Here is a 21913-nt window from a genome sequence, read left to right as displayed (position 1 = left end):
AAAAAATTATTATGCACAACAGAGTTTCAAAACATTTTAGAGGTTGTAAAGAACTGAAAATGGTAATTAGTCAATTGTTGTTGAATTTGCAGCATTAGGTCATATTTACTGAAATCAAAAGCTATTTCAATCAAAAACATCTTAACAGGCCAAGTTACATGTTAACATAAGACCCTTCTTTGATATCAACTTCACAATTCCTGCATCCATTGAACTTGTGACGTTTTGAAGAGTTTCTGCTTGAATTTCTTTGCAGGACGTCAGAATAGCCTCCCAGAGCTGCTGTTTTGATGCCAACTGCCTCCCGCCCTCAATAGGGTTGAGGTCAGGAGAGGATGGGGGCCACACCATGAGTTTCTCTCCTTTTATGCCCATAGCAGTCAATGACACAGAGGTATTCTTTGCAGCATGAGATGGTGCATTATGCATGATGATGATTTTGCTACGGAGGCACGGTTCTTCTTTTTGTACCATGGAAGAAAGTGGTCAGTCAGAAACTCTATATACTTTGCCAAGGTCATTTTCACACCTTCAGGGGCCCTAAGGGGTCCCACCAGCTCTCTCCCCATGATTCCGGTCCAAAACATGACTCCACCACCTCCTTGCTGATGTCGCAGCCTTGTTGGGACCTGGTGGCCATCCATCAACCATCCACTACTCCATCCATCTGGACCATCCAGGGTTGCGCGACACTCATTAGTAAACAAGACTGTTTGAAAATGAGTCTTCATGTATTTCTGGGCCCACTGCAACCGTTTCTACTTGTGAGCATTGGTTAGGGGTGGCCCAATAGTAGTTTATGCACAACTGCAAGCCTCTGGAGGATCCTACACCTTGAGGTTCGCAGGACTCCAGAGGCACCAGTAGCTTCAAATACCTGTTTGCTGCTTTGTAATGGCATCTGTAATGGCAGCTGCTCTCTTAATCCGATAAATTTGTCTGGCAGAAACTTTCCTCATTATGCCTTTATCTGCACGAACCCGTCTGTGTTCTGAATCAGTCACTAATCTCTTCACAGTACGATGATCACGCTTAAGTTTTCATGAAATATCTAATGTTTTCATACCTTGTTCAAGGCATTGCACTATTTGACGCTTTTTGGCAGCAGTGAGATCCTTTTTCTTTCCCATAATGCTTGAAACCTGTGGCCTGCTTATAATATGAAACATCGTTTTTAAGTAGTTTTCCTTTAATTGGGCTCACCTGGCAAACTAATTATTACAGGTGTCTGAGATTGATTTCAGTGATCCAAAGAGCCCTGAGACACAATACCATCCATGAGTTTCATTGAAAAACCAAAAATGTTATTTTTATGACACTTCAATCCAATTTGCATAATAATTTGGAACGCGGTGTAGACACAACTGAACTGTATGTCAGCGTTTGAATTCAAAATTTGAATGTACCCATCAGCCGGTGGGATAAACATTTCCATGGTAACAGCACGCTCCACCAATCAGAGACGTTGCGACTACACTTAGGATTGTGGGTAGTGTAGTACGTCTCCATTACATGGAAAATAAAACATGTTTTCTTAACCCTAACCCTAGAAACTACAAAAACCACATTTCTGCTCCATTTTGTTAGAAACTACAAAAACTACATTTCTGCTCCATTGTGTTATGCATCTTGATGCGATGGCCTTATGGGTAAGGTATTTATTATATATATTATTATATGGGGATGGTAGCTCAGGCGGTCGAGCTAGGTCTAGTGATCTAAAGGTTGCTGGTTGGATCCCAGGCTCCTCCTGCTAGCATGCTGTAGTGCCCTTGAGCAAGACACTTAACCCCTAACTGCTCCTGATGGCTGCGTCCGTCGGTGATTGAATAATTGTAAGTCGCTTTGGATAAAAGCGTCTGCTAAATGACTAAATGTTCAAATGTTCATGTATTTGTATTGTTAATACCTAAAAAGGAAAAGAAGGTATGGGTGAAAAATGACATGCATGTGTAACAAGGAGTTAATTTGTTCGGGGAATACTGTATATGTGTATTGTCAGAATTTACATATGTAATTTTAAAAGCCCTGAATTATATGTTAGGCCATTTTAAGTGGTATTGAAACCAACCATCTAAAAGTCCAGCGCTGTCCAAAACAGATGACCTTATTTTGGTAGCTCTTTTAATTACTGAGGTATAGGGCTTCAAAGGTCAGTGTCTCAGTTTAGGGTCCACTGAAATATCTGAAACTTAGATATGTTAACCTACAAGCTGAGACCCTTCCAAATATGTATTTGGTTTTGTTCTACAACAAAGTAAAAAAAAAAAGGCTTAGGTTAGCCTTAGTTTTTGAGGAGGTCTGGGGCGAAAAGCTGAAAAATCAGAGTATCTATAATACACCGCATTTACCCTTTGTTGCATTTTTTATATACAGTTAAAGTTAAATAAACAGTTAAATAAAATCTTCCCATTCAAATGGTTTAAATTTTGTTCTGTGTAGCACGAAAAAAGTCGGACAACTGTGCTCAGGGACACGATTCAATAGATCCATTTTTGTGACTATGAGCACGAAAACGCATGACACCAGGTTCCAGGGTTAGGGTTTCTCAAGCCAATTAGCTTTGTTTGGCCATAATCAGGGTGGGATGTGAGAGCGTTTGCATGATAATGTCAGACACATTTCAACGGAATAAAAGTTTGGCGCCTTCATACTGACCTTGCTTGGGATGGGGAACTTGGTCTGCTCAGCCTTGCCTGGAGTGTGTATGGCTGTGAGGGGAGGGGGCCAGGAATGTGTCATCTCCTGAACAAAAACACACAAAACATCATTTCAGCATTAACACACAAAGTACTGTAAACGATGATTTGAAGGTAAGAAATATACATATTTCAAAAAATGTTATATAACTAAGATTTCATTTCTTAATGGTTTCTAAGCAATTTTCTTTTCTTCATTTTTAATTGCTTTAATTGATTGCATTAGAGTTTAATCATTTGTAAACTCAATATTTCAGTCAGAAACAGCAAATTGAGTTTGAGCCTAGAAAAATTGGCCATCTTTTAATAGAACACACAATTAGATGCCACGATTGAATCACATGATACCAAACCAAAGTTACACCAAATTCAACATAACAATTAAAAGATATTACACCAGATATACTGTACACATAGTTCTGACAGACAAGATTTACTTTTGAAATGTCTTAATTTATTTTCCATTGTTGGAGGTTGGCGTCAGGGCTCTTCTGCTCATCACTCCCGGTGAGGTGTAGAGAAAACATAGGTATACTTAATGAGCTTGAATCCCACCATTGCATAGAAGAGTAAATCCCAACAGGTGGATGCAGGGGAGGTGGAGGGAGTGCAGCAATGCATTATGCAAAGCAGGCAGCAAAGCGGGTAGGGCAGGAGGAATAGCCTGCTTAAATAGGTCGGCCCATAAGGGTGGGGAAGTGCATGGTGTTGTGCAATCATTCAATAATTCTATCAGTACCAACATATAATTATATTGTAATTGTTCAATCAGGAAAATAGTCATCACACACTGAACATAGCTATGTCCAACGATATCCAAATCAAAACACTAAACTATGGACAGACAAAGGCCTACATGGTCGTAATAAAGATCGGTCTAAGACCTCCTCTCGACCTGTGGTGTGAGGATTCCCACCGTATAGATCCAAAACAATTCTCTCTGGAGGAATTGAAGATCAATATCCGGCCCCCCCACCCAGCGAGGGCATTTGACAGCCTGGATGCCCATGTGTTTGATCATGGATTTGTTTTTCCGGGCTTTCGTAGAGTGAACAGCAACTGGGACAAAACAGAAACTGTCAACTTTGTGTGTAAAGAGCTCTGTTGTATTGATCTCTTCTCATGTGGGAGCCTCATTTTCCCAGACAATCTATGTGAAAGCAGCTCACTTGAACCTTGGAATCCCCGCCAGAGCAACAGGTTCAACTGACGCGGTTGTATAGAGAAACGAGCAATATTAAATTGATGAACATAAAGGTGTTCCCTGAAGCCCATGTCATGGCATTATTTGATTTACAATTACATTCATTAATTTAGCAGACGCTTTTGTCCAAATTGATGAATACATCGAAAAGGCATTTCTCCGCCTGAAATCATCTAAACGACCATCTAACAGCCAACGCATTCCTGCTTCACCTGATAATAAATCCTTGACTATCACGACTTTGAGCTCAAATTGACTTGTACTTAGCAGAGGAAAACAGATAGTATCAGTAAATGGCTGATATTGTACGCAAACAAATAATGGTTTTTCAAAGGCAATTAAAGGCCGAGACAAGACAGTCCCTGGCGTCAGTTTTGAAATGTATTTGTGTTCAACTTTATTGAGGAATCCACCCCCGGTGCAAATAAGCCACTCTTGAAATACTTTTATTTTTCCAAAACTCTCTTTATTTTTCTGTTTTCATCAACGTTGTCAAGCAACCGATCCAAATCTCGTGAGCCCATTCCTGACCGTCTAAGGTTTTGCGACACAGATTAGGCCTGATGTTAAGACTAAATCACACTATAATCTGCACAAACTGAAATCGCCGTTGTCAGTCATAGTCCGTAGTCTTGGTTGAAAAAATCAGATTTCCAGAAGGAAGATTAGAGCTAATCTAGGTCTAAGGGAGGCTTAAATTGAACCTGGCTAAAGGCAGGCTTATCTTTGGATTAATGCATGTGGGCCTCCAGGTCAACCTTGACCATAGAGGAAATGGATTATCTGGCCTAACACCAGCACCAAGACCGAACAGAAGGGTGGTTATAGACAGAACCATACCTCAGACACTAGCTGAATTTTCCTTAATTTCCATAGTCTGGGCCTACCTAGTCTAGAATTAATCTTAAATTAAGCAACGTCTCAGAAAGGCAAATTCTGTATTAATATAAGTAGGATTAGTTTAACCTGATTGAAAAACACAACAAAATAAGATAAGATAAGATTTTATTAATCCCGGGGAGGGACATTCAGGTGTGAAAATTGACAAAAAAAGGAGATGAAAAGGAAAGTGAAATAAAATGTAAGCACACATATAAACGGAACTTTCACGTTGGTCCACAGAGCTGCAGAATCTTTTCTCATCTTCCGCAGTTCATTTTCACGCGTGCAGTCTCTATAGAAAACTTTGCAAGTTGAGAGACGGCGGGAAGGACGGGAATGGCCATGCAAAATCCTCAGCTTGTGTGAGGATTCCCGACTCTGCGACGGGGAGTCCCCAGACCCCTTTCTGATCAGGGGAGTGTTGAAACGTACTTCATATTCCATCTGCGAGGTTCCAGTGCCAGCAGGGTACGGTGCAGGACATGGGAGAAACACTGAACTCAGTTAAACAAGTGGCTGTTAATGTCACCAAAACAAAGACCCGACATACACACTAACATACTGAGTGTCTGCACTTGGCACCATGTGACAATAAGAGACTCCTTGCCATTATCCTTATTTCACATTGTTCTCATTTTCAATCCATTCTAAACACCATTGGGCAACTCTTGAGTAGATGGACAAGATAAAGGAACATCTGTCAGCCCAGCTGTCTGCAGGGTGAATTTAATCTATTTAATGTATTTTTTCTCCTGCGTCCCCTGTTTGTGTGTTATGCTCGCGCGCGCGCGCACACACACACACACACACACACACACACACACACACAATCTGATATTGTGTTAGATTATTTAGTTCTTATCTATTATAATTGATGAAGTGTTTCAGGCTCGTGATATAATTATAGTAACATGTATGTGGCGCAATCTCCAATAGCTTCACTGGAAGAATGTCTCACCGTCAAATAAAACTGATTTGACTCATAGTATAATTTTGACTCATAACACAAGACTGTAATAGCTAAACATAATATAAGCAGGCTGATAATGTCAGTATTATTGGATTAAAGGCTGTGTCCTTGCCCTGCTCCTACAAACACACTCCGCTCAGGCATGCCCATGGTGTAGGAGGTCAAAAAGACACGAAAAGGGTTTAAAAGGCTGCCGACATCATATCTACCCATCATGCATCTCCTCACTCCTCTAGAGTGGATGAGTCATATTCATCAGATGACTCATTCCTTCACGTGGTTGTGTGTACGAGTGTGTGTGTATATATGAGTGCGTAAAAAAAAGTGTTTTGGAGCATCGGTGTGTGTGTGTGTGTATGTGTGTGTGCGTGTGATGTGCATTTGTGCTTCCCCTCTCCCCGCGATAGTAATTCACTTGTCCTGATGGCATACCACCCGTTGCTAAGTTACTGTTCTGTGACATCATCACCTCCCTCTCAGCGGAGTTCCTGTGTTTTGACAGACGGTGCTCCTGATGGTCAGTGCTGCTGTGTGTGTGCGCCTGTCTCTGTGAGAGTGTGTGTGCGTGCATGTTGCTGCTACTGCTGTTCGATGTGCACAGCACACATTCTCACATTCAAACATGTCACCGAGATGTTTGTATCGACTGCGCTGGCTGACACTACACACACACACACACACACACACACACACACACACACACACACACACACACACACACACACACACACAGAGCAACAAATTAACAAATTAGTTACAGTTCACGAAAATGAATATTGCTGCGATAACTTGTTTTTTAAGACGGTTTGAATACTAGATTTTTAAAATCTAGGCACGAGGCAGCGCGCGGCACAAATGACGTCACTAGGCACTGGCGCCATAGCACCTGGGGACCTGCGGGACGTCGCGCACCTCTTTGATTTTTGTGACTTGGCGCTCGAAGAATTGTATTGGTAGCAATGGGGAGACAAGCGTTTTGCTGTTTCATTTCTGATATGTTTGATTGATCCACAGCACAAGTCAGAGGTGAAATGCAAAGTCTACCAATTACTTTTTGACGAGGTGACAAAATAGTATGCAAACAGCTCACTCAGGTTTGGTGATTTTATTGTAAATTCACCTGGTCGTTGTAAAGTTCAGTTTACGAATAAAAACGGTAACATTTCTATTGGTAATTATATGCAGTTTGTTTTTAGAGAATCTTGCAATGAGGGAGAATAATTAGACATTGGGACTCTTTTCCATAGTTCAGTAAATAGTCCTCTGTCATAAAATGCTGTAAAGGACATTGGTTCAAGCCCCCTCTCCTGACTCTGCATGGAACGGGCCGACACACCAGCTCCTTTTCAGCGCTTTTGTCGGTTGAACCACCATGAACAGAAATTCCTCCTTTCTTCTTCGTTTACTACTTCCTGCTTCACACGGTACTTTCACGCCTGTGGTTTCTGAGAATACTGCAACGGACAATACAGTGACTGGAAATGCCCAGCGTAGGACCCCACGCGATAGTATAACCAGCCCCTTTGTCAGAGTAGTGTCTCCTTGCTCTCAGCACACCTTTTATGCACAAATACAGTCAGACACTGGGCTGCTTCCCGAGAAAGCCAGCAAAGGCTTTTTGCAGGCGGGCCGACTTCAATCAATGAAAAAACACTTTCCCATCCAGCCGCACGCAACCGTGGTGGTTGGGTCAGGTCAGCAATGTTGATGATGGCTACAAGTGAGAAGATAAGATAGGATATTGTTTCGAAGAAAATATCTTGGACACAACAGCCCCTGCTGTATAAAAATGACATGTAAAATATAATCAACTACATACAGTATATAACCATAACATACAATAAATATACACAGATTAGCCACAAGATTAAAACCACTGACAGGTGAAGTGAATAACATTGCTCATCTCCTTCTCCTTCCAAGAGGTGGGATATACGTATTAGGCAGAAAGTGAACAATCATTTCTTGAACTTGATGTGTTGGAAGCAGGAAAAATGGTAAGGAAAAGTGTTAGGATCTGAGCGACTTTGACAAGAACCAAATAGTGATGGCTAGACGACTGGGTCAGAGCATCTCCAATACGACAGGTCTCGTGGGGTGTTCGCGGTATGCAGTGGTTAGTACCTACCAAAAGTGGTCCAAGGAAGGACAACTGCTGAACCCGCGACAGGGTGATGGGCGCCCATGGGGTCATTGATGCGCTTGGGGAGAGAAGTCTAGCCCGTCTGGTCCGATCCCACAGAAGAGCTACTGCAGCACAAATTGCTGAAAAAGTTAATGCTGCTATGATAGAAAGGTGTCACAACACACAGTGCATCACAGTTTGCTGCGTATGGAGCTGCTTAGCCGCAGACCGGTCACAGTGCCCATGCTGACCACTGTCCACTGCTGAAAGCGCCTTCAATGGGCACGTGAGCGTCAGAGCTGGACCATGGGGCGATGGAAGAAGGTGGCCTGGTCTGATGAATCACGTTTCCTTGTGGATGGTCGGGGTTAGGGTCCGATACAATGAATCATCTGTGGGATGTGCTGGAACAACAAGCCTGATCCACGGGGGACCCACCTCACAACTTACAAGACTTCAAGGATCTGCTGCTAATGTCTTGGTGCCAGATACCACAGGACACCTTCAGAGGTCTTGTGTCCATGCCTCAACGGGTCAGAGCTGCTTTGGTGGCACGAGGGGGAGCTACACCATATTAGTGGTTAATAGTGGTGGTTTTAATGTTGTGGCTGATCAGTGTAAGAGTTCTCTCTTAGGTGTTCAAGTGACATGGGGAAGCAATGTGTTGATTGAAACTTGGGCTTCCTCCAGCTCTTCTTCCACTATTTATATCTGATCGTTCCACTTCAGCTAAAATAAATGTAGCTAAAAAAAAACAATGCCGGATGAATGAAATTCTATTTCAATTCAGATCAGTGAATTCAATTATTCACAAAAGCTTTTCATAGCTCAAGTTCGCTACTGCACTGAGAGAGAGAGAGAGAGAGAGAATGAAACCATTAACTTATTATTCATTAAGGTATTTCACTTGAACACCGTGGACTTTGTTGTTTCTCTTCTTAATTGTTAATATCACATACAAATTGATGCAACCAAATTGAATCGGAATGCAGAGAGAATGTCACGCTAATAAAGCTCAATGAATTGAATTCAGTCGAATGAACTCAATTGAGTTGAGAGAGGAGAGGGCGAGAGAGAGAGAGAGAGAGAGAGAGAGAGAGAGAGAGAGAGAGAGAATTGGAGACTGATGGACGGAAAAAAAAAAGCGATTCAGAGAGAGGGCTGGCAACATCGAGTATGACAAGTCTATGTGAAAGTGAGCCATTGGCAAGCAGGTATAATATGTCCCTCAGAACAAATAATTATAGTGATACATTATTTGAGATTCCATATTTTCTGTCTTGGCAAAAAATCATCATCATTGAGCGCCTGACCTGATAGGAAATCACTTGGGTAAACACGCTGCACCTACCATTATTACTGAATGACTCATCAAGAACCCAATCCCAACAAAAACAATTTTGATCTTGCGACATGAAAGCAAATTTCCAATATGTATTTATTTTAGGTGGAATTGGAAAATGTTCTCCCGTTCTCTCTTCTGTCTTGAGAAACACTGCTCTAGACAGGGATTTAATTCCTTGGGTTTTGTGAGTCTTTCAAAATAGTTATTTGCGCTCTGTTAAATTATCTTATTTTGCCAATTTAATTTATGGTATTCTTTAGCGTTTTTTGCCTTGAACAATAAAGTGTTACTTTTGAAATGTATGAAATCCTTGTACTGTCATTGATAAGACTTCTTTTAATTTAATGCCGCCCACGGACTACACAACATTCAACATCCTGACGTTGCTGGGGTGTTCACACTACACAATCATTTTTCTTACATGTTTTTATTTCTGTCTTGTGGATGTAGCAGTGTCAAACTGCAAGATGCATTCCAGACAGGGGTGTTCACACTCCATGATCCTACACTCGGGGAGTGGCGAAAGCCACAGGAGACGGTCGCTATCTTGTGCAAACACATGTAAAACTTGGATTTTTTTTCCATGTCACATTGCCAAAAGTAAACAAAGACAACTAATGGAGCTTCATAATGAAGAAAGGTTTTCTGCAGTAATTGCATGTCTTCTCATTTATTTTGTGTCGATGAATGAAAAACAGGACATTACGTACAATTTGGAGTAAGAGCGGGTGGGGAGCGGTGGAATGCATGGATTAATACTGCAGAAGTAAATTACCGTATTTCCTCAAATAGTGACTGGGGCCTTTATTTACCTCAACTGCAGAGGGTACCATGCCTTTATTGGAAGCAGGCTTATATAAGAGGCAGGCTTTATATCAAATTCCTTCTGTTTAATAAGTATATTACAGTATATTTTATCATATTTTAGTATGAATTTTAACTTCCACCTGGGTGCCATGGAAATACATTTATGGTGAAAAACGAGAGCGCTAGTAGCTACCCTAAAAATCCCTCTTGGTGGTGGTAGCAGATGGGGGAATTACAGTTTTCTGAGTTTCCCTTGAGCGCACCACTTTGAGCTTTGGAGCGCTGGAGAGCGAGAGCGCTGGAGAGCGGGGCATTTGTCCCAAAATCGATCTGATACGCAGTAGCAGGAAACAGAGTAAATGAAATACATCTACAATAAAAACACACAGTTTCATATGCTTTCTTTGGAGAAAAGATCGCTTTGATGGAGCTGCGGAGCTGTTCCGGTGCGGAGCTCCGCAGCTCAGATCAGTTTTCCCCCGGTCTGTATTTGAGGCAGGCTTTTATTTGTTCTTGCGGATCACGACCGCTGCATTTATTAGAGGAACGTTTTTTATTTTACTACCGGTTTATATTTGAGGAAATATGGTATTATAAATTATGATTATTATAAATTAAGTCATTAATAGTAAAGTGCAATGAAAAACACCAAATTTTGCTTTATTCTAATTAATGAATTAATTATTTTAATTACATACATTCCATATACACTTCTTTATTACTCCTCCTCCTCCTGGTTTCCCTTTGCCCCGTATCTTGCCTGTAGCTCATCACTGTCTTCTCAGAGACTTTACCATGTAAAGTGTGTTCTCCAGAGGCTTGTGGAGAACAAGCTGTTCGTAAAGGCCGAGAAGTGCAAATTCCATGTGCCCAAGGTCTCCTCCTTGGTCTTTGTGGTTGCTGAAGGGAACGTGCAGATGGACCCAGCCTGGTTTCAGCTGGTCGTAGACTGGCCGGTACCGGCCTCCAGAAAGAAGTTGCAGTCGTTCTTGGGGTTCGCCCACTTTTACAGAACGTTAATCCGGAACTATAGCCTTGTGGCGGCAACACTCACTGCATTGACCTCCCCAAGTTCTCCTTGGCAATTATGACTTTGGGAAGTCAAGATTGTGTTGGAAGAGTGGAGGCACTGGTTGGAGGGAGCAAATTAACTGTTTATTGACTGGACTGACCACAAGAACCTCGAATACATCCGGTCAGCCAAGCAGCTGAATCCCAGACAGGCCTGATGGGCACTGTTATTTAATCGATTTTGAGTTTTCTCAAATAACGCCTGGGATCAAAGAACACCAAACCAGACGCCTTTTCACGCATCTACCAAGCTCAGGGGATCATCCTTCACAGCTAGAGGAGATTCTGCCCCAATCCTGCATAGTGGGTGTGGTTACATGGGTGGAGGAGAAGAAGGTAAAGGACTCTCTTTCTAACCACCCATCTCCTACCTTTTTTGCCAGCCGATGTACGCTGTCAGGTTCCGCAGTGGGGACACTGCTCCAGGTTAACTTGCCATTCAGGGGTAGCCAAGACTCTCTCCCTTCTCTGACAACGGGCCACCTGGGAGTTTGTGGCTGCATGTTCTGTATGCTCACAGAACAAGAACTCCTGTCAAGCCCCAGCTGGTCTCCGCGAGCCTCTGCCCGTTCTGTATCGCCCGTGGTCCCACATCTCTCTGGAGTCCCCGCATCGGAAGGTAACCCTACTATCCTCACTGTGGTAGATGTCCAAGGCTGCTCCCTTTATCCTGCTGCCTTCCCCAGTCCAATGGCCAGATGGAGACGATGAACCAGGAGATGGAGACCTTGCTGTGCTGCATGGTTTCACGGAATCCTACCTCATGGTGCAGTGGGGGTTCTGTCATGAATCCTCCTAGATCTCCCAGTATTCATATTTGTTTTCATGTTTTATTTTCATCTGGTCATTTCCTCATGCCATGTCACTAACCTCCATATCATTTCATATGCCCCCACTTTTGCATTGCTGTCACTCCATTCCCTTCACCTGGTTTGCAGCTCATTCCCTCGTTAGTACCTCAGTATAAATACCAGTCCACTTCCCTTTGTGCTTTGCCAGATTGTCTCTTGCATTATGCTGAGCTTTCCCGCACTACTGCTCTTTTCCTGTACCTTCCGTCCGAACCTCTGCCTGTTTCCCTGGACCCTGACTCTCTGCCTGTTCCCAGTTTGCCTTCTCTGACTGATCTCCTGGTTTTGACCCCTGCCTGTTTTTTGGAATTAACCTTGTGGACTTTTGACTTTTTTTTTTTTCTACCTGATTGTTTTTGTGTCGTGCTTATGGGTTCACATCCGTTCTGAGTCAGTGAGCGTAACATTGCCAGTTACAACACTTTTCACACAACAGGATTTGGACTCCCCGACAAGATATTTAGCCTGCTAGATATCTCTATGGCATCTGCAACGCATTGGCGATGGTTTGGCGATCTCTCGGATCGCGTCTTTTACAGTTAACATGTAGCGATTGAGTGCTGATTTGACTTTGATCTGGGACTTCTGTCAGAAATCTCCAAAAAACTGTCTGCAAGAGGAAAATCAGGGCTACAATAAAACCTACAGTGTGTGTGTGTGTGTGTGTGTGTTTGCAAGTGTGTGTTTGCGAGTGTGTATCTGCTTAACATACCCTCAGGATCTCCTCCACACAGCTGGAGTCATTTGGGAGGCTGACCTGGGGAGAAAGGAAAAAAAAAAAAAAAACCAGACTTTAATTTATAACGGATGCATGACGAAGCAGAAAACCAAGCGAAAACAAGACAAAGACATTTAGGAAATAAGTCGAGCTGGAAGAAGTGCTCTTTGTTTAAATACTCCCATAGATATCTTGAAGTATTCTACTTCTCATTTCCTTGGGTAAAGGCATTAAAGGACATAATCAACATCATTAACATCCTGTTTCAATGTAAAGGCACATTCCACCTATAATGCATGTACTTGATGTGTTGATTGTCCATTATTTTTAGTACTAGTACTAGCACTAACAGTACTGGAATTGCAGAGAAATAAAGTGTTATATACAGCAAAATATTTGCTTTGAAATTAACTGGAGAAAAATTGTCATTACAATGTTTGTATAGGACCAAATATTTTATTTTTGGATGTGAACTTTTATTTTTCAGAACTTTGTCATTTTTATATTGTGTATTTGTTATTGTTTTCATGTTGTCTTGGATCATATATGTTGTTTATCATTAGGTCTAGTGTATATTGCCAGTTTTTATTATTGGGTAGATGAAAGATACATCCTGCAGATGCGCTGGGACGCATCATTAGTGATGGAACCCGGGGTCATTGGGTGTTTACAGTCTTTCAACATCAGACACCATCGCCCAGGCAACCCAGCCGGAGTTGATCAGACCCCAGCTTGTGTCCCAGCAGCATTCACCCACAGATCTGCCCTCTTGATCCAAAACCACCTAGTGGCTTTCTCTGCAGCTTCAGTAGCGAATCTGATGGCCTTCCTCTTTGACTACCCGGTGATGCCCAGGAGCGTTTACACTACTTTGCTGAGTGAATGCCCTGCAAATCCTCGGCAGCCCACCTCCACAGGCTCACAACGAGTTTGCCGGCCTTGCCTAATTCACTCTTCCACAAGCTCCTGGTACTTGGTGCGCTTCATCTCGTTGGCCTCGCCATACGCTCTTCCCACAGCACTGTGGGTTCCAGCATGATCAGTTGCTTGGTGGATGCTGGATTCAAAAACGATGATCATGTCTGGATGGCCAGATGTTGGACCCGGTGATCTTTCGTTGCAGTACACTTTCCCATGCAGTCCACGCTTCTTGCTGTCCAATCCCCACCATCCTGCAGGCTCATACCTCCTCCACGCCTACCCGCACTTCCTCCTGAACGAGATGTTGCCGCTCTTTGATCTTTGGATCCCTGGATTCTTTGTACTGGAGAGCTTCAGGTGTCCGTGACACCATCCGAAGCTGCAGGATGTTACTGGTGCCATACAGAGCAGCACTGCACCGAGCCGAGGTAAAGTTAACTGTTTATTACGTTTGGTCATATACTTTCCAAATGTTCTATATATTTCCACTTTCTTTATTTCATATTTAAATTGTATTGCTTCATTATCTATTGCCTCTCTATCTATCTATCTATCTATCTATCTATCTATCTATCTATCTATCTATCTATCTATCTATCTATCTATCTAATTAAATTTCTTAAGCTATTTAGTTTTTCTATTTAACATACATAAAATAACTCAAACTTTTCCCCCTTTATGGATTTTGGAATGGCTTGAATTGAAATTGAAATTGAAATTGAAATTCCATTTCCCCAGCTCCGCAGTCATATCCAGTTTAAATCGTTTTATATGTAAAATTGCTGACGGTTTGGAAAATAAAATCAAGGTATTTTTTTCTTCAGGCTCTGGGCGCCGTGTCTAAACCAATTAAGGTGACAAGGACAAGATTCAGATGGAATCACCTGCCAGGAACGTACAGAAATTCAATTCATCCAGATTATTATTGTTATTGTTATTATTATTTATTATTATTATTATTATTATAATTATTATATCAAAACTCGACAGTGTAGGAACGAAGGTGGCCATCGTGAATCACAGAGGGCGAGTGTGAAACTGAGCTCTTTACGGAGCCGGGTTGGAGTGGAGAGGGTCAAACACCTTGAGCAGTTCATTACGGCGATCGAAGGGTTTGGGAGAAAGAGAGGATGGGGGACAGAAGAAGAAAAGTGAGAGACAGCGAGAGAGTGAGATCCAGAGAGATTGAAACGGGCACACCGTGTAACAGAAGAATTACTATGGAACTCATGCCTGACGCATTACTACGCCAAGAAGGCTACATCATCCACACACACACACACACACACACACACACACACACACACACACACACCCTCAGCCTAATAGTACCAGTATGTCTCGAGAAACACTCAAGTTACTATGGTGACAGCATGAGGTCAGTTTCGGCCTCAAACCAATGCAATAACTGAAAGAAAAAAATGGAGAACAATAAAAAGAGAGTGAGTGAGGGAGAGAGAGCCTGAGAGCGTTCTGCAAGAACGAGTGGAAAATGCTTGAGCTCACCCATGAAACATTCATCTGCCTCTAACTAGACGAGAGCGGTTTACTTTCGGGAAAAATAGCTGAAGGTAACCAGAGACCGTGAATTTTAATTTTCTGCAAAGACTGAGATTAAGGGACTGCTTTTTGTCTGTCTGTCTGTCTATCTATCTATCTATCTATCTATCTATCTATCTATCTATCTATCTATCTATCTATCTATCTATCTATCTATCTATCTATCTATCTATCTATCTATCTATCTATCTATCTATCTATCTATCTATCTATCTATCTATCTATCTATCTATCAATCAATCAATCAATCAATCAATCTATCTATCTATCTATCTATCTATCTATCTATCTATCTATCTATCTATCTATCTATCTATCATCTATCTATCTATCTATCTATCTATCTATCTATCTATCTATCTATCTATCTATCTATCTATCAATCAATCAATCAATCAATCTATCTATCTATCTATCTATCTATCTATCTATCTATCTATCTATCTATCTATCTATCTATCTATCTATCTATCTATCATCTATCTGTCTGTCTGTCTGTCTGTCTGTCTGTCTGTCTGTCTGTCTGTCTGTCTGTCTGTCTGTCTGTCTGTCTATCTATCTATCTATCTATCTATCTATCTATCTATCTATCTATCTATCTATCTATCTATCTATCTATCTATCTATCTGTCTGTCTATCTATCTATCTATCTATCTATCTATCTATCTATCTATCTATCTATCTATCTATCTGTCTGTCTATCTATCTATCTATCTATCTATCTATCTATCTATCTATCTATCTATCTATCTATCTATCTATCTATCTATCTATCTATCTATCTATCTGTCTGTCTATCTATCTATCTATCTATCTATCTATCTATCTATCTATCTGTCTGTGGTGTGGGGGTGGTGTGGTTTAAGCAGCCACACTTGTCTTGGGTCTAGGAAATTGGACCCAGGATCAGGGTGGCTGTAGCCTGCTGCTTGTTAGGGTAATCAACGAGCAACAGGTAAAAGCCCCATCGCCCCCCCCCCACACACACACACACACACAGGAGAGAAGCCTTTGGCATGACATGCTTTCCATCTGCTCCAGGCTTGTTCTCTCTGCAATATTCTCTCTGCAATAAAACTGGTATGTTTTCGACCCCATCACCTGTGTCTCTGTGTCGGAGGGCCCTCAAAAAATGCCACTCGGAGGGCATGTGACAGGCCACGATCTGCCACACTATCTATCTATTTATAATGACTGATAGCCATCTATATTTGCTCACTGTATACTTTTATATACATGGCTATACTTCTACACGAAAAAGCTTTTAATAATACAGTAACGGGGAGGATTTAAGAATATTTACTGACTTAATAGCTTTAAAAATAAATCTTTACAAATGAAAACAGAGATGTGTTTTTTTAAACAAATGTGTGAATCAAGTGTTTGTATCACAGGGTGTTGGATGCCATATGTATATCCACTGCACCTATCAAACCATCCATCCATCAAACCATTTAAATATTCATCTAACCAGCCATCCATCCTTCTATCATCCATCCACCAAACTATTCATCCATCAAACCATCCAAATATTTGCCCATCCATCCATCCAGCCATCCATCCATCCACCCACCCATCCATCCATCCATCCATCCATCCATCCATCAAACCATCCATCCATCCATCCATCCATCCACCCACCCATCCATCCATCCAGCCATCCATCCATCCACCCACCCATCCATCCATCCATCCATCCATCCATCAAACCATCCATCCATCCATCCATTTAAATATTCATCTAACCAGCCATCCATCCTTCTATCATCCATCCACCAAACTATTCATCGATCAAACCATCCAAATATTTGCCCATCCATCCATCCATCCATCCATCCATCCATCCATCCATCCATTCATCCATCCACCCACCCACCCACCCATCCATCCATCCATCCATCCACCCATCCATCCACCCATCCACCCATCCACCCATCCATCCATCCATCCATCCATCCATCCATCCAACTATTCATCCAACCAGCCATCCATCCCTCTATCCATCCATCCTTCTATCCATCCATCCATCCATCCATCCGTCCAACTATTTATCATTGACCCATCCAACTATTCATCGTTCAATCTATTTATTAGGGCCGCCCCCTGAAAGTCGATGCGTGGAATCATCAAGTCGAGCAGTGGTTTGTTTTTTTGTCAGTCAGTGTGCATTACAATAACAGTATAAAATAGATAGAAGCTCACAAAAATGCACAGGGATAACATTTCAATGAGGAATTATACATAAGAGGAATCATAAAAATATGTATATGTGTGACTCGTCCACACCCGGACACGGATGCGAACATGGCTCTCTGTGCACCCCGATGGCCGTGCCCCGTTCCTCTAAATAAAACAACTAAAAACAATGTGGGGACGGGGCACGGAGGAACGGGGCTCGACTCGTAGACGCGTTAAGATTATTTTCTGCACATGGAGAGGCGGTGATCAGGGAGAGTCACGGTGAAAGTGTCCCATTACGCACGGTTTCCTTCCATACCACTCCATACACACTTTTTTCATTCCATAAGCAGAAGTAAAATAAAACAACCTACATCTAAAATAAAAATACACTGTTTTTTGGGGGGCCATCGCGGGCACCCCATCGCTCGGTACCGTCGGAGAGGGAGGCAGGTGCGCAAACTGTGCCCGATCGCTCCCTCTCTGCGCACCCGCATCCATCCACCCATCAGTCTATTTTTTAATCACTAATCACTACTCTTCATCCCGCTGTCCTCTGATGTGTCCCACTCATCTAAAACGTAATGGAGTATTCTATTCCACTCACAAGACTTTTAATGAATAGTACCTGTTTTTTGTGGATTTAATGGACAAGCGGCTCTGCCTTTAATTCAATGTGTGTGTGTGTGTGTGTGTGTGTGTGTGTGTGTGTCTAATTGATCTTACTGTGAGATCCCGCTAATGTCACTGATCATGAAAAAAAATAAAAAATGAAAGGGGCGAGGGAGTGGGGTTTCTTCTTCTCTCGCAAAACAGGAGTAAGAAGGCTAAGGAAGTCTTTCCTACCGAGCTTAGGGGGAAGAACAACAACAACAACAAAATAAAACGTAAAGAAAGGGGGCAAAAAACAGCGATGGATAGATACATATCTGGAAAAAAAGAAAGGTAATGAGAGAGAGAAGAGAGAAGGGGGGGTGGGGGTGGGGGTGGGGGCGGGTGGGTATAGCCGAAGCAATTACTGAGGCAGAAATCCTTTTTCTCTGAAATTGCTGCCGAGATAGATATACGCCTCCGTACGTTCACACGCAGACACACACACACACACACGCACACACACACACACACACACACATACACACACACACACACACACACACACACACACACACACACACACACGCAAATGCACACTAACCCACAAAAGAAGAGATGAAAATCGTTCACAGACAGAGAAGCACACGCAGGTAGACGGAAACACACAAGTCTGGTTTTGTGTCTATGATAAAGTGTCTTTACTACCCACACACACACAAACACGCACGCGCACACGCACACACACGCGCACACGCATGCACGCACGCGCACACACACACAGGCAGACGGGGCTCTTGGGCATAGAAAATGCAAGCAGTGCTATCTACAGTAACTGCAGCCCTGGAGAAGATCATCGGAAGGCCAAATATTCCCCTGACAAAGTAGTAGATGTCCGCATATAGATGGTACACCTAATGAACACCACATTGATTTAACCTGTGGCATTTCACTGCTCGTTTATATTTTTAATACGACTGCACAATATGGACAATTTATCACATCACAATATCTTATTCATGAATTCAAAATCCAATGCTAAAGAATCCAACTGAGGTTCAGTGCATTGAATAACAGTATGTGGTAAATTATGGATGCAAAATTGATATTCATTACAAATGGATTATCTTCCTAAACCCTGAAATATATCACGAGGGTTTTGACCTTAGTTGAGTGCACTGAGTTTGTGGTGCGAGTCTCTTGCTACACCTGAAACGGCATGTTTGCAAACTGTTTAGAACAGCGAATTACAGTTAAGTATGTTTGAAACCGTAGTATATGTTACATGTAAAAAAAGAAAGAAAAAAAAAATATTAATTTGAGGTAAAATGCCTGGATATTTTACGTCTTTAATTGAAAAACCTAAAAATCATGTTCACACAACAGCCAGTGTGACTGTGACAAAATTGTGCCCTTGCAGAGAATTATTTGAGAATTATTTGAGAATTGCTCAGAGTGGATCAAATAATAATAATAATAATAATAATAATAATAATAATAATTATTATTATTATGGTTATTATTTGTTATTATGATTATGATTATGATTATTATTATTATTATTATTATTATTATTATTATTATTATCATTTTATTATTATAGTTTTATTATTAATGGGAATAAAATACTCACTTCTATTCATATAAACACTTGGTGTGTATGAAAGGTCTCTTCAAGCAATAGACAAGAGAGGGAGTAAGAGAGTGACAGAGAACATGTCCCCATCATGCACAGTGCTTGTTTTGTTCCATAGTAAAATAAAATAACCTCAATCCAAAATAAAAACACACTGTTTTGGCGCATGGTGATTACAGGCACCTCAACGCTGGCGTTCCATGGGCACAGTCGGTGCCGTCAGAGAGGGAGTGATCGGGGCGCAGAGCCGGCCCTGCGGGACTATTTTGACTCGGGGGCTATTTATAAAACATTCGGGCTGAAGCCCTGGACGCCCACCCCTAACAACGCCACTGTTGCCAACGTTCTATTACTGTAATACCTGAAAGTGGGGGGACAAAAAACTCTGGCGCCCCTGGTTCCAATCCCGTGTGGAGTTTGTATGTTAATATGGGTTTCCGCCAGGTGGGTTCCCCTGGGCTGCACCGCCTGCCCACTTCTCCTAGGTACAGGATAGGTCAAATGCAGAGAACTAATTTCCCCCAGAGGGATTAATAAGGTATAAGAAAAATCGCACAGTTATCAGCAGTTAACAACAATATTAATGCTTAAACCCTTTTTAAAAAAATATGTTTATTAGTATCATTCTACTAAAAGGATTCATCCGTGGAACCCAACAGCGGCTCTTCTTTTGTTCTGTACTGGAATTAGAAATCATTAAGTGGTGATTACAGTAATGTGTTTATGTCTGAATAAACAGGCCTGTACATGTGTGTGTGAGTGTGTGTATGTGAGTTAGAGGGGGATTGATTCATATGAGTCAGCGCTGATGATGAAATTATAGTCACCAAAAAAGTCACCAAAAACTATGAATGGCCACACACACACACACACACACACACACACACACTCAGACAATGACAAAAAAAACCACCATAATCACTCTCCTCAGAACTACAAAACTACAATGACAGAGGGATCAGGAGAGAGACTCGAAGAGCGAGAGAGGAGGGGAGGAGGTATGAAAAACGGGGGAGGGGGGGATAAAGCAGGAGAGAGGCGACAGTGAACAGCGACGATGAATCTCAAGAGAAATCAACTCCCTCTGGTGTGTGCGCGCGCTGTGTCACGAACCAGGCGCTCACTCCTCACAGATGAAGGAATTCAAATTATTTCCTTCCTTCCTTCCCTCCCAGCAAATATAAATATTGGCTCTAAAATCTGAACAATGTCTGAGAAAGCGACTTTCTCAAAACATCAGCCATTTAACATCGGGCGTGACTTTACTCCGGGTCTAGATGTCAGAATTATCGGGGCGAATATTTCTATAATCCTTTGGCGTGCGCGTCAAGCCTCAAAATCGCAACGGGTATTTTTTAACAACCGATGAGATCGCACGGCTGCGGAGGAGCGACTTGTGGGAATGTGGCGACTCGTGAGTGTATGATTAGTGTATAATGTCAGCGCTGCACCGGCAACCACGAGTGGCGGGATGTATGGCATCCATGTTTGTTTTGGAGGCAAAATACCGCAGGAGATCCTTTGCCTCTCACGACCATCCCGCGAGTGCTGGAGCGCCACAAAACTCCGTCCGTCTCTTCTCTGCCTTCAGATGTCTGCTCCTCAAAGACAGCAGTTGTTATGTGTGCGCGCAGAAGAGACTGCAAACCTGTAAACCCCAGCGGTTTAATGTGCGCTGCTCAAGCTTTTGATTGTCGTTCACGGTCGGGGAAAAATGGCGTCATGCGGCCCCAACTTCAGGTGGAATCACAAGGACACCATTTCTGACGCCGCCCCGCCTCTGAAAACGGCTCAGAGGAAAGAAACATCGGACTTGATTCTGAAAGTGAAGTGAAATAGAAATTCGGGATGATTATCTGGCTTTTGCTTCATTTCCCTAAATTGCAACGACACATTTTCTTTAAATTGAAATGGCTCCCGTACCTTAATATTTTTCAGTGAGTCAAGCAGACCCTGGTCGGCTTTTATTCCTTAACGCTAGTGAAGGTAATAATGAGCCATCGAGCACATTTGCAGAGGAAGTGGGATTATAATAAACTCAGAGAGAGAGAGCGAGAGAGAGAGAGAGAGCAGTAAAATAAAATAACGTCCTGTTCAGCCGTGTCCTCTGGGACAGGTGTGTTATCCGTCCCCAGCGTGCCGACACGGTGCTCCCCACGCTGCCGGGGTGAACGTCTGGATGATCTTGAACCATCTGTGGATGTTTAATAGGGATTTCATGTTTTGGTTGTGGCTTTCACAAGGCGCTGTTTGTCTTTGTTGTGATTTGTGGGATAAATCACATATTTATTCTGGGGTGTGTCCTCCCCTTTCATTTAGTTTCTTTTCTCCTCCCTTGCTTCCTTCCTTCTGAC

At 42.3% G+C, this 21913-nt stretch overlaps 1 protein-coding gene across 1 annotated transcript in view; it reads right to left on the bottom strand.

The window, feature by feature from the left end:
• aff2 (AF4/FMR2 family, member 2) overlaps positions 1-21913 on the bottom strand; it is a gene marked incomplete at both ends in the record, with an annotated part of 174397 nt that overhangs the window by 47849 nt on the left and 104635 nt on the right. The window contains 2 exons of the mRNA XM_080007688.1: positions 2659-2745; positions 12667-12711. Of these exons, the coding sequence (XP_079863814.1) occupies positions 2659-2745; positions 12667-12711 (132 nt within the window). The remainder of the gene's footprint in view (positions 1-2658; positions 2746-12666; positions 12712-21913) is intronic.

Source organism: Zeus faber (genome assembly GCF_960531495.2).
Source record: "Zeus faber genome assembly, chromosome: 10".
Lineage (NCBI taxonomy): Eukaryota > Metazoa > Chordata > Actinopteri > Zeiformes > Zeidae > Zeus > Zeus faber.
This window is presented reverse-complemented; position numbering and strand designations above follow the sequence as displayed.